Below are 14,282 nucleotides of genomic sequence, written 5' to 3'. Positions count from 1 at the left end.
TCTCGGTTTGTTTGGATGCGGTGGGACACTTTTGAGCAGCAGATAACTTAACGGGAGGATGTGTACAACCTCCACCTTGAAGAGTCGTTCGGGATTTATTAATCGGACCCAAGCGTTCTTTAACTAGAGCTTTGTCCCGATTCTCATGTAAAGGACCAACGCGATTCTCCATCTTCATCTTGGATTTTGATAGATCCACACTACTGTAAGGCTTCACCGGAGGTACGGGAGTAGACAGAGTGGGAACGGAGGCTGAGAAACGTCCGCGGGGCTGAACACTTGTGCGAAATAATGTATACTGTTTCGCACTGAAGGAGGTGTTTTGGCGATTTTTTGAGTTGATTTTCACGTGAGTTCGGATTTTGGAATCCAGACTTGGCTGGACTTTGGTGGTTCTTTGGCCACCTCTTTCTTCTTCATGCCTAGTGTTTTTCACACAAGGGTACGCCCGTGTACGACACATGTACGACACTTTTGGATGCACTTCTTAAGAGTTGAACGAGCTATTTTGACGAGAACCCATTCCTCTTTCGATGATTGGAGGAAGTGACAGCAAGTTGTTATTAAGGTGGCTGGATTACTTAACGCTTCCTGGACTCCAAGTCCGCATAGTAATGAATCCTATTGACTGGTTCCAAGGCCTTGGCGATTTGACAAGCTTGGCGTTGGCGTCGCCTCTAACAAGCCCTCTTCGTCAGAGTTGGCGTACTTTGGTTGAACAACTCCTTGACTGGAGAGGAGTTGTGGCGAGTGGAGTGACCTGTAGCCTTCATCGTTGAATACGCCTTCTTCAAAGACGAGATCTTTCTGCACTTGTAGGGAGAGGAGGATTTTGATGAAGCCGAGGAGAAATATTCCTCGAACTTGGCTTCGTCATACTCGTACTCGACCGCTGAATCAACCAGGATCTTGATCTTCGGTTGCGACATGACAACCTTAGCAGAGAGGCTGTTGGCTCCCACTATGGTCGCCAGCATGTTTGCATCGGAAATCTTTTTCATTTGAGAATCCATTACAAGTTTATTATCTTACAGATTCAAAAAAGGAGTCTTTTTATAACACCTCTGTTACACAATGAAAAAAAAGTGATCTCCTAACACATGCGAGATCTTTGCTTGTGCCAAGGACTCTTTGATCCGTGGACCGCTGAGTATTATATCAGGTTGATCTTGTTTCTTAAAAGAAACAAGAACTAAAGTAAATATCTCAAAAATTAAGATAAGTAAATATCTCAAGATCAAAAAGAAGTCTGATCTTAGGAAAACTGATGCAAGGACTGTAGATCTATTAAACTCCGCCTCTTTATGCTGAAGAACTCCAAGATCTCTCTTCCTCCTCTCTGAAATTCGTGCTCCTTCCTCTCCAAAATGTCAGGGCTTCACCTCAAAGCTCAGAGTTCCAGATTACCCGTGTATAGGGGCTCTAGGGGTGTATTTATTGGGCTTCATATGTCGTATTTTTGGATAGGGATTAGTGATTTGATCATATCCTCAGTTAATAACAGCTTTTCCACATTCAAGGATAGCCTTAAGTCAGTTGGGGAAGGCTTTGGAACGAACGAACCCCGCAAATCTATCGAAAAACATATCGTTAGGAGGCTGTCTGTGTGAAACAGCCATACCAGGTGTGAGACACCATATCTGTTTCTCACCAGGTGGGAAACACCATGTCTGTTTCGAACCAGGTGTGAAACATCATGTCTGTTTCACCAGGTGCGAAACAATTTAGACTATCTCGGGTATTTTGGCCTTAATTCTCTCTTACGACCTCAGAATGAGGTAATTCAAGTTGCTTTGCAAATTAGACGAAGATACCTACAATTTTTATTTTTTGAGATTTTGCAGATTCGAATTGTATCGTGATTGAAATTTCAGTTCTTCTCGAACCATGCATTCAAAATCTCGCTTTTATTCGCTTCGTGAGCTTCTTTGCATCTTCTCGGCATCGAATGATCCTCTTTGACTCGGATAACGGCGTTCATCATCTTCTCTTCATCTCGAGCTGCGTATGGGAACCTACATGTAATTTTTGATGCCTACAGTAACATCTATACATTACACTTCACATACGATGGTGTAGGCGTCTAAAAATGCCTATGGGTGCCCGCACACAGCTCAAGACAAAGAGAATGTGATGAACGCCGTTATCCGAATCAAAGAGGATTATCCAACGCCGACAAGCGCATGAAGCGAATCGATAAAATTATAATTTCTCTATTTCTCTTGTCTTTTGTCTCTTGTTTGATTTCTTTAATATATTACAACAGGTTTTAAATTTACCCTAACTTTTTATTAGATTTATAAATCGGAAATTAGATTAAATGGGTTTTTTAAACTAATTTCAAAAGGCTATGGTAAATGTTTTTCTTTAATTTCGTCGAATTGCCTTAATGTTAGGACAAACCCTAATTCGGCACTTAAATTAAATGTTACTTTTAATTACTGATTTCAAAAACTCATGTTTGATGCTCTGGGTTATTAAAAAAAACTCACATTTTGTATAACATCGTGAAGAGTTTGACCGGCATGGCACCAGTGGTCTAGTGGTAGAATAGTACCCTGCCACGGTACAGACCCGGGTTCGATTCCCGGCTGGTGCAGTTCATTTTTATTTTCTTAAATAAATTGCATTTCTTGATCAGGTAGTAGTTTTTATTCCCTGTTTTGGAAAGTCCTATTTTTTTTGGTGTTGCAATGCAGCAATATAGCTGCAAATGGAATTAACATGAAACGGAAACAGGAGACGGTGGAATTATCTTTTTATCGAATGTTTATTTAGCGGGTTCTTCTGTTATGTTGGCTTGCATCGAAGAAGACTATATATGTTGCTTATTGATCTTTGGCAATGAATGCCATCGAATACTTGTGGCAACAGGACACCAAAAAGCTTCTCTCAAACATCAGGGTCGATCAGGAAACATCTAGATTCAACACGTAGGTGCGTCGGTGAGCACGGTAGAGACTGAAACCTGCAGCACTTGTAGATCCAAAAGATGAACGGAAGGTTAGAAACATATTTACTACTTGGTGTAACTTAGATCAGCATATATATGTTAGAACGCGCTCGTGACCCAGCTTTCTCATGGTGTTGGCATACGGGTTGCTTCCCTCGAGAGACATACGTGCGATGCACGCGCACGACACTCCTCTTTGCTTTGGACCGTGGCTGCGGCGCTGACTCCCGCAAACTGTATCTACACGACGTTGGGGGATGTCTCTGAGCCTCGGTCGTTTTTGTTCCTGTATCAAAATGATTGCTTAATCCAAGCAAAGAAATGGAATTAGCAGAACATGATAAACAGGATTCACTCCTCACTAATGGCGCATCTATTTATGTTAAGATCGCACGACACAACCAATTCGCAGCCTTTTTCGTATAAAGAACGCATGTTACACATTATTCGCTTCTCGGTAGTTTTGTTACTTTTACAGATATGTGATTGGTCTGGGGTACGTTACATTTTTTTTGGACCTGGATCATTCAGGGATGGTCCCTTGTGCGAATGCCGGTCCAGGGAATGTCATCCGGCGTTATCCGCATTTCTTCTGATTTCTTCCAAGCCTTTTTCCACCGATGCATTGATCCCAATCTGTAGTGTGTTTTTTTTCCCAACGTAATTGTTCTAATTATCACAATATTGAATTGATTATGTTCTTTCGTCTCTTCTTATTTGAATCGGTCCATTGTTCTTGCAAGATTGATTTTGATTGTGAGTTTGCTGTATGTAATGAGGGGATTCTTGCAAAAATTCACCAGCTCTATTCTCTTTTGGGTCAAGTAAAAAGACTTTATTAGACCTGAAAGAACCCAATAATTAAGCGAAGAATTTTATTTATCAATCAACGCTTAAAAAAATATCTTTACATATTTGCAGTTATAGTGTTGACATCCAACCGTGACTCTTTAAGAGCAAGCAGGATGTACACACTAAAGCCAAATAGTTCAAGTATGGCAACAACACTAATGCTTTAGTAGATGATAGTAAGTTAAGGTGTAGTGGTTTTTGATGGACTCTGCCCACCGCACTCGCTTCTGACCAGATCGTAGCGTTACAGGTTTTGGTCCTCTGTTTTAATAAGCTGATGAACTTTTGTTTCGTTTCGGGGGGTCCTGTTGGAGATATTTTGAGAGATTTATTGTCTCGAACATGCAGCCTGCACCAAACATAGTTTTCTTCTCCTCTGCAGGACCCTGTGCGCTCGCTCCTGATTTCGTCAAGGTTAGTCTTCCAGCTCTATCGAAAAATATGGACTTTCACGATATCCGAACTTGTACTGTGAGAAAAAATTCTTTGAACTCAACGGCATGGAAGGATCCCATACAAAGTGGTGGGTAGAGTCAAGAATAACAATGGAACTAAGGCCTTCAATTACGTCAGGAAGCTTCTGTCTGAACCCATCAAAAAATTTGTTTGACGTAAATCTCGTCAGGAAGCTTCTGTCTGAACCCAAGTTGTCTATGAGAGGGAGTTTTTGATGTCAAAGCTATTCCCAGAGGATTACTCTGCATCATCCTGTTAATAGGCATTCAAGAATTGCCAGCCAAGCAGAACAATTGGCTCAGTCTTTAGACAACGGGAACTACATTAGCGCACACACTCACATGCGAATGGTTCAGGTTCGTTATGACATCGAATTTCTGCCCTGCGGTGCACTTTTTTGTATATGCCGTTGATTTCAAATAGCTGGTTCCATTCTCCTTTTATTGCATTCTCTTTTGTTAGATGTGATTTGGACAACTGCTTCATCAAAATTTCAAGTTCTTATTTACTTATTTTTAGTTTCTCCGATATACCAATTGAGTTGACACGCACCATCTTTTTTGCTGTTTTAAACACTTTGCTTTTGTTGTTCAATAACATCCGAACTACCAGAAACCTTATCAATTAAGGGTTTGATATTGAATTTGTATAGATCGGAAATTCAAAGGTCCTGAACTAGTTTGCCGTGGACTCAAGGTTAGTCATGTGTGCAAGGCTCTTCCAAGTAGTTGCCTTGTACTTCTTCTGTTTTTCATAAATCATTAACCCATACGGATATAGCGAATTTATGTTATGACTGGTTGTGGATCTGACACCAACTCTCTGGTGCTTATTTTCTAGAACGGCATTTAGAATCTGCAATGCCCTGATTTTTTTTTTAATGATGTATGGCATGTTTACGGCCTTCTCTGGTGGTCAGATTGAGAGTACAGGGAAGCTATTAAATGCCACAGAAATGCGGTGAACGTTTTCGTTTCTAGTCACAAGCGTTGTTGGATGTTTCCACTTGAAGGTATAACTTAGTAGCCAGAAGTTAATGAAATATGTACATGGCGATTATTTGCTCCGAAAGCTCAATAAACCATTTTTTAGGCACAGATGAGGGAAGGATTTGTTGAAACTAGGCAACAATTTCCAGCACAAACCAAATCATCTAACGAACTGGATTGTCTTTGCTTTTATCCATCAGCTGGATTCTATGTAAGCTTCTATTTTATAACTTAAATTTGAATTGAATGTGTAAGAAAATTTCTGCTTCTCTCCCTGTATACAAATGTAAGGGGTTTTCCGCAAAATCTGTAAGGATGCTAGACAGAGACTAGAAAGGCCTTCCCTTATTGAACTCGGGAGCAAACTTTCAAATATTCTAGTCATGAGAAGTATCTAGATGCATACTTTGGCAAAGGGTATCGCATTCATCTCTAAGGTGTTTTAGCTTAAGGGTCGACTGTGAACTACTCTGAGGTGTTAGCTTAAGGGTTGGCTGTGAACTCTGGATCCCAATTCTCTACTTTATACTTCATCAAAATGGGACTCACCTCCTTGCAAAAACTGAGACTCTGATAATGTACAAACCGTAAATATTAATGTGTCTTCATCTGGTAATAGCCGCTAACTTGCCCACATTTTTAGATTCTTAATAATGAACAAAAGTGTTGGGATTTCTCCACATTATCTATCTGCATCTCTGTACCTTTAGCTTATGTTCTCTGCAAGATTTACTGCAGTTGTCGCTGCAGGAGAGTTGCAGTTGAGTCAGATAAGGAAAACAACCTTTAGGCCCAATCACTGACGAAGAGAGCCTACCGTGACCTTGAAGATAATGTTCCTCCGAATTGCCTATGTTAACATGTTTCGCAACCTGAAGAACCAAGTGAACAGACCCCTCATTCTCCTGCACCCCCAGCTTATTTGGCAGACACATTCTTGAGATATAGAATCGCCAATCAGTCAGATTCAAGTTCTGATACTAACATGGTTCAAGATCTACTGGTACCAACTGAACAATCGCCTGATCCGTTATCTGAATCCTTGACTTCTCTCAGTGATATCATACCAGTTACCAACATTCTGACATTAATTGTGATCAAGAAGATTTTATGTAAAATTACATGCATACCGATCAATTCAATTTTACTAGCTGTGTACCAAATATTATGTTATCCGTCTCATTTCAGAATTCCCTGGATAACCGCAACATATATCATTGCAAGGAAAGCTTCACTCTCATCCTCATGAATCAACTAGAGCGCAATGAAATTGGCTGCAGCATTAACCAGCAGCAGAATGACGACCCATGATTCAGTTCCCGGCACTTTGTGGGTACTACCAGCCCGCAGTTTCAGGCTGGCTCCACTTCCATAATAAAACAAAATGGGAAACTCTCGAGAACCTTAAACCGACTAGCAAAGAACTGATGCAGTCCCAAGAGAGGTATTATTCTTTAAATTTTCTTTTAGTTCATTCATTCGGCTAAAAAGAGAGAGAGAGAGAGAGAAGAAGAAGAAGAAGAAGAAAACATAATGGATTGCTTTTCTTGTTTCTATGTTTCGCAGGGTACATTGTAATGTATTCCATAGCAAATACCGGAATAGATAAATTTACACTTGCAAGATTGAAGAGGATATCTTGTATATTAGTGATATATATACGGGATGAGTTGAAGCTCACTAGTAGAAAATTGCATATTCTAGACGGAATTTTTTCCGTCTAGAATGTATTAAACTAGACGGAAAATTTCCGTCTAGAATATTCCGTCTAGGATAAATTATTCTAGACGGAAATTTCCGTCTAGAATAGTATCCTAGACGGTTGTTTTATTTTTATTATTTTTTTTAAAATTTCTACGTATTCTAGACGGAAATTTCCGTCTAGGATTTACGGTCATTTTAAATTTTCATTCCGACCTTCAGATCCCGCGGCTCAAAAATTTCCCCCCTTATTTATCAAAAACTCTCTCAAAAATTTCATTCCCCCTCTCTCTAAAAACTTCCAAACCTTGAGCTTCCCTCCTTCCCATCGCCGGCCGCATCCCCCCTTCATCGACGGCGTCTACATCCTGACGGCGCCAACCCCTGTTCGAACCCGGCACGGGCTACCACTTGTTCGACGGCGTCGGGATGATCCACTCCGTCAGGATCCGCAACGGCCAGGCCTCTTCCGCTTGGTCGACCCCTCGCACGGGACTAGCGTCGCCAACGCCGGCCTCATCAAGGGTCAAAATTGATTCCTCCACTTTAGACAAGCTCTCTTCTCAATCGAAGAAACCCTCTTCGATCTCTCCCCCCAAAACCCTACCACCAACAAACCCTAAATTTCTAACCATTAATTTCTGCAGCAATGGCCATTTAGCCATTAATTTCTCTAAAGGAGGTTATGGGAGTTAAGGTATTTGCCCTCATTTTGGTTAATTTTTGTTATTTTCAATTTAGTACATTTATTAAAGCGATAGCAACAGTTTAATTGAGTTATTCCATTGGATTTTATCTCTTATCTGGCAGTTTTTGGTTGCCAAGAATTGTAAGATTAGTTATCACTGACCTATTTCACTAATCTGTAAATATGCAGGAATGAAGTATTGATTTTGTTGATGATGGTTCTTGAATGGATTTGCTTATAAGTTTCGCTAAACTAAACTATTTTGTAGTTCACCACAGTTCACTTGTAATAGCTGTGCTCCTAGTTGTATAGGGAGGTCGTAATTAGTGGTACTGAGGAATGAGAACTTCACCTTTTTAGATTTACCCGCTATTATTCTGTTAAAAGAGAATTAAATATGGATTTCTTGTACATGCTTCAAGTTTTTGCATAGATATTTATATGTATCAGCAGACTATGTTGAGGGGAAGGAGCTGGGAGGAGAATTCAGGGGAGGGGAAGGAGAAGGGGAAGAGTAAGGTTGATCAGCATGCTATTTTGAGGACCCAGGTAACACTAAATATTTTGCAATGTGAATGAGTTTAGTTTTGATGATGAATGTGTTGAGATTGGAAAGATAAGATTTTTATGCAAATGTGATATGTGACGTTGAGTAAACTTCACTTCTTGATCAGTAATTAAACCTTGATAGAAATGTTTCATTGAATTTTAGAGCTATTATTAGCTTATCTAAACACTGCATTGTACATGTGCATTCCTTGTGATCAGCTCTAATCGTGAAAAAGTACAACATTGTTAATTCTCTTTCTTGAATATTTTCATTACAGTGATTGATGGACTAGTTATGGATGGAAGAAACAGTATCTGTAAAGGATGACAAAATGACTCGAAGCTATATAACACATAAGATGAGTTTATGAGCATGCAGCTTATAGGTGACATAGTGAATAAACATTGGATGGAGATTGTAACGGGGATGAAGATTGGGAAGATAATGATGGTGCTCTCAATGCAATAATGATGTTATTCTTCATAAGTGAATAAACATTTGATTTTTTGAGTCACTCATTAACTCCATCTTTACAAAATTTATCCTGAAATTTTCATGAAAACTTATCTGATATATGTGATAGTGTTCATCACTAAGCTTGATAATACTCGTTCATTTTTCAGGTACTATACGATTATTGAAGCCGATCACATCTTTTTTATTGTAAATCAAGAGAGAGCAGGAGTACAGTTTAGCAATTTGAATTAGAAGCCCTTAATATGCTGAGTGTAATACTAATTATGACTTGAAGCATTGAAAGTTCTCTGCGGCTCCGATTGTAAATAAACATATAAATAGAAAAGTAGTTATTATCTATGTAAACAATTTATGTATCGCGTTCCTTTTTGTTAATAGAGATTATTAGACCTGTTTGCCGATGCACTGACATCCATTGTAAATAATTTATGTAAAAGTTTGTAAACAATTTATGTATTATTTGAATATAATTGGATTTGATATTGGAATATAATTAGATTGTGGTGGATATCCATATAATTTGTTTTTGTTCAATATTGTGTACATGCATTCAAAGTGGATTTTGCAAAAAGAAAAAAAAACCTACTGTAGCATAGTATCCTAGACGGAAATTCCGTCTAGGATGCTCAAATTCCGTCTAGGATGCCTTTTTTTAAAAAAAATTAAAAAAAAAATTAAAAACCTCAATTTCCGTCTAGAATGAGTATTCTAGACGGAAATTTCCGTCTAGAATACTCATTCTAGACGGAAATTTTTTCCGTCTAGAATAAAGTATTCTAGACGGAAATTTCCGTCTAGAATAATCCGTCTAGGATGTATTCTAGACGGTTTTCATTTCCGTCTAGGATATATTCTAGACGGAATTTCCGTCTAGAATACTTTATTCTAGACGGAAACATCCTAGACGGGTATTCTAGACGGAATTCCGTCTAGAATACTCATCCTAGACGGAATTCTGTTTAAGATTGGCTGCTTTTCGAATCTATCCTGACACTTAGGCTAGATATGAGCCAGATTTTGGTTGGATTGTACCACACTGTATTGACTCTCGTCCTTCTTAACACTCGGATAAACCAAACTGGTAATAATCGGTAGGCATTTAGAATGCTTTTGGGGATCTGTGTTTGTAACAGTTTTCCAGCGATCTGTACTTCGTGTTGGTTCTCAGTTGGAGTACCTGAAGACATGTCACTGCAGTCGGAATTTTTTGTTTGTGCACGCAAGCTTCTCAAACCATTTCAAGTTNTCAATGTGTGTGCATATCAAATTTTATGGAGAAGCAGACTAGCCACAAGCTGCCATTTTAACTAGGACTGCTGAAATTTAGAGCCTCACAACATAGTATGTGAGTTTCAATTTTCTTAGTCCAGGTTTGGCCTAGTCAAGCATGATTTATATCCAAATCAAATGTCGAGTATGGCAATGTCCTTAATAAATAGATGATACATGTAACAGGTTTTGGTTTTTGGATTATCCAACTCTATATCGTATATGTTGGTCATATCATAGCATAGAATCAACAATATTATGATAAGAGCGTAATGTTAAATAATGTCCATTATGTCAAATGTGTCGATGGTAAAATACCTTCTTCGCATAAGGTGTCCTCGCACGAACTGTAATGTCGCCATGTTAAACAGGTTCAGGTTTCTCTGTCATCACAGCACAGGGGTCTAGTGGTAGAATAGTACCCTGCCCTAGGCCTGGGTTTGATCCCGGCTAGTGCACTTCTACTTCTTCTTTTGTGAAAATTGCAGATCATCAGTTAATATTTCCTATGCTTATTTTGCTTATAATTCCCTGCTCGTGCAAGTCTTTATGCTTTCATCCTTAGTTGCAATGCAGCATCATAGATCACCTTATTCTGCACCAAATTCTCAGGAAAACTTGTTTAGGCATCTTCGCGTTTTTAATTACGTTCATTGCACCATTACATATTTCCCTGGTTGGTTTTCAGATTCTGCTAAATTCATGATACTGAAAACATGTGTGTCCCATGCTGCCAAGTGATCATTCCCGATTCCATGCATTAGATGAGCTCTGGAATTGTTTATCAAATCAAATTCCAGTATACTTTTAGCACTGTGATATACACATGTCAAATCAAGAACGAAAATATTACTAGAAGGAAATGATGACGCCCTTCGAAATAATGCAAACGATGGACACACTGTCATTATTTGTCGATGAGATTGCATTATATCTTTACTTACATGAGTCATATCTTTACAATAGCAAAGATAATTTCATCAAACTGATTCAAGAGAATTTCATCATGAACTTGAGAGGGTCCTTTAAATGATGCACACAGGCTAGACAAAGTAAATATTCTAGTAGTCCACAACACTCTTCACAAGTGAGGATGGTCACATTGCATCCTTAGACAAGTAGTTGTTTGGCTGGATTCTCCGAGCATTGCAGAGCTCATCAACTGCATCACCTTGTTCAAAAACAGCAGCAGCCCCCATTCCAGATCCTGTAGATAGCAGTTTTACAGCATTAAAGCTGGTCTAAATGTGTATATATGTGCATATAAGAGAGAGAGAGAGAGAGAGAGAGAGAGAGAGAGAGAGAGAGAGAGAGGGAGAGAGAGAGAGAGAGAGAGAGAGAGAGAGAGAGAGAGAGAGAGAGAGAGAGAGGCTAACCGATGCACATAGATATCACGCCGAATCTAGAGTCTTTGCCTCTGCGTTTCATTTCATTTAGTAAGGTACTTACACAACGGGCACCTGTATGGAAAAGTCAGATTTCACACTGGCATTTACGACAACAGAAAGTTCTACATCTTAAGTACTCAGAAGTTGATTTTTTAAGTGTCAAAGCCATACAGAATATCTGACTTCCGCAATTAGAATCTACCCAAAATTTTGTGCATGGAACTAGAGAAATTCTGCTTCACTGAGAAGCCTCTGCGGATTTATGAAATACAAAGGAAATATGTACTTGGTTCCTCTAGGCAGAACAATCATGTCTAAATTATAGCAGAAATTTGTAGGAAAAAAAGGGATTTGTTAATTTGGTTCTTCTCCAATGTTTGTAAGACATAAATAAAACTGCAGAAAAGTTACCACGGCACTGATGACCAAGACAATTTTCTCAACGTATTCCCTCCCTTGCCCATTTGTTAATCTCCTGCCTTAAGCTTTCGGTTAAAATAAACAGTTTGATGGACACTAGAATGCATGGGGATATGTGCAAATGCATCGGGTTTGAACACATGGGGTAGATGCCATGTTTCAATGGATGGTATGCAGCAAGCAAAGGTATACTTTCTGACTCCAATGGAGACCGGGCTTTCCCGCAAATCTGCATGTACTAGTTTAGAATATTGCCAGTGTAAAAGCAAAATGTATTAAGCAAATGCGAATACCCCTTCTTCTCAACTTGACATATATAAGGTGCTTGCTTCATTAATATAGAAGTCAATAATGAATTTCATAAGAAAATTTATTATCTATTTGGTACAATCTAGTATTGAAAGAAAAACCAGGAACTGCAGTGGTCTATCTTAAACATCTGTTGTCCCAAGATAAGCTAATCTAGCATCAAAAGGAAAATACAAGTAGTCGAGAATGATTCATCTTTATATACCTGTGGCGCCCAACGGATGACCAAGAGCAATGGCCCCTCCATTAACATTAACTTTCTCTGGGTTGAGCCCCAACTTTTTGCAGCAATATACGTATTGTGAGGCAAAGGCCTAAAAATAAAGCAAATACATCTTTTCCATTCAAGTTTCAGGTTTTACCCCCCAAAAAAATGCATGAAAAAAGACATCCAAACAGAGACAATCTGACATTACCTCGTTGATTTCAAAAAGGTCAATATCTTCAATTTGTAGGCCAGCAGCTTTTACCGCAGCAGGTATTGCAACTGCTGGGCCGATGCCCATTACACCAGGCTCCACTCCAACAGCGGCAAAACTCCTACAAAGAGATCCCCATAAAAAAGACATCAGAAAAAAACTAACAGAAATAGATTAAGATAAAAGCCTAGAGAAGCAGTAGCATGGAATAGTTACAATAGTAAACAGTCAGAAATTACACAATACTAATTTTGATTTAATGAATAACACTGGATTTAAGTTCATGAAGGAGCAATAGAAGGCATCATACTGAGATCCATGACTACAGCATAGTTGGCCTTTCATTGATTCTCAACAAATAACCGAAGTCTGGTCAGATATTTCTGATATTGGCACATCATACATGCTCATCAATGGGTAGGGACCAAACTTGTTGAAAGCTCAGCCATGATGGTCACTTCAAACCCAGATACGCAACAGACACGTTTTTTAGGCCTACAGCCTAGTACTCTCAGATAATCTATTGTTAACAAAGAAATTATCATGTTGTTATGTTTTGCATCTTTTAGAAGTTGAAAATTCATCGTCATCTAGAAGCTCAAGGCACTGTGTTTTTACTATCTTTTGTCCCCCTATAACTGCTAATAAAATATTATCCCCAACTCTTTTTTTGCAATTACGTTTGCCACTAGCTTCTAGCATTGTTTTAAATATCCCCGACATGGCCCGATATATCCCCCATATCTTTATCGAGCTAGCTGCAACCAATACGGTCTCCAAATATCCTTTACCGCATTTTGACTATTTTGGGTGATATATCCCAGATGTAGCCAATATATCACCCGATATATTGGCCAATATTTCCTTTTATATGACTTGTCACAAAATAATATACCACGTTTGGCAATTTTGGGGCGAGATATCATGTTTTTCCATTATATCAAATGACATTTTGGCCTACAAAAAATCTAACGATATGTAGCAATGTTGATTTGTACTTTCGTTTGTTTTATAAGGTTGATTAGTAATCCTAAACATATATTATTTATATTTGTATGCTTAGATTTCATTAAATATGTTGAGATAACATTTTAGTACATTATACTATATATGCAAGCATCCGTTTTGTCATTCCGATACTTACCAAGTACCCCCGATATTTTCCCAATATCCGCAATCCGAAATGGATTTTGGCCATCCAATATTTCCCCGATATCCGATATTTAAAACCTTGGCTTCTAGAAGTGTAAGATGTTACCTTCTCCTCCACAAGTCTATAATTGATAACGGATATAGTCAAGGTAATTTCAAGAGAAGAAATTAAGGTTGTCATCTTGTCCTTCGATTTGACACTGCATGTTTGGTAATGGCAAGTGAAGCGAGTGAAATTTCAGGACGCGTCAGAAGCAAAAAGAAAATCCAAGGGACTTAACCTGAAAAGGTCGCATTTGAGGTGTTCACATGAAATTGCCTTCTTCCCTATTAAACAGATTAGTGCACCTTTCTAAAAATCTGCAATTTTTTTTTCAATTACAAGAATGTCCTTGACCTGAAAGTCTTCCCTCTATAATAAATGAAATCAGGACAACCTCTTGTGACTTGTGAGTGCTTGTAAAGAAAAGATCTACAGGCTGCTGCTTCAAAAGAATTTTCTAATTACTACATTAACTGGTTAGTAGTTATTAAATTTAGGAACATATCAATTTGACCAATAAAATTTATATAATTATGAGGACTCCAATTCGTTCCATGTTTCTTCCCTATAACAATATAAAAATGAATATTAGCATCTTGATTGTCTGGAGCGAAGC

The 14,282-nt window shown here is 38.6% G+C and overlaps 1 protein-coding gene, 1 long non-coding RNA gene and 1 other non-coding gene across 4 annotated transcripts in view; 2 read left to right on the top strand and 1 right to left on the bottom strand.

Moving 5' to 3' along the window:
* On the top strand, positions 2,529-2,599 carry TRNAG-GCC. The gene has a single exon. It is a non-coding gene; the product is annotated as a tRNA-Gly (tRNA).
* On the top strand, positions 7,208-9,154 carry LOC109836491. Of its 2 annotated transcripts, XR_002245969.1 has the most exons (3): positions 7,208-7,648; positions 7,829-8,188; positions 8,813-9,154. It is a non-coding gene; the product is annotated as an uncharacterized LOC109836491 (long non-coding RNA). The 2 variants fall into 2 exon arrangements; XR_002245968.1 differs by lacking the exon at positions 7,208-7,648 and having other exon boundaries at positions 7,655-8,188.
* The window catches only part of LOC109836489 (3-ketoacyl-CoA thiolase 2, peroxisomal-like), a 14,142-nt gene continuing 10,676 nt past the window's right edge, over positions 10,817-14,282 (bottom strand). Inside the window, exons 11-14 of the mRNA XM_020404401.1 lie at positions 12,469-12,592; positions 12,258-12,366; positions 11,312-11,395; positions 10,817-11,142 (exon numbers count right to left, since the gene is read on the bottom strand). Coding sequence (XP_020259990.1) covers positions 11,033-11,142; positions 11,312-11,395; positions 12,258-12,366; positions 12,469-12,592 — 427 coding nt within the window. The 3' untranslated portion in view covers positions 10,817-11,032. The remainder of the gene's footprint in view (positions 11,143-11,311; positions 11,396-12,257; positions 12,367-12,468; positions 12,593-14,282) is intronic.

Source organism: Asparagus officinalis, chromosome 4 (genome assembly GCF_001876935.1).
Source record: "Asparagus officinalis chromosome 4, Aspof.V1, whole genome shotgun sequence".
NCBI classification, from domain to species: domain Eukaryota; kingdom Viridiplantae; phylum Streptophyta; class Magnoliopsida; order Asparagales; family Asparagaceae; genus Asparagus; species Asparagus officinalis.
Note: the sequence above shows the minus strand (reverse complement) of the source record. Positions and strands in the feature narration are given on the sequence as shown.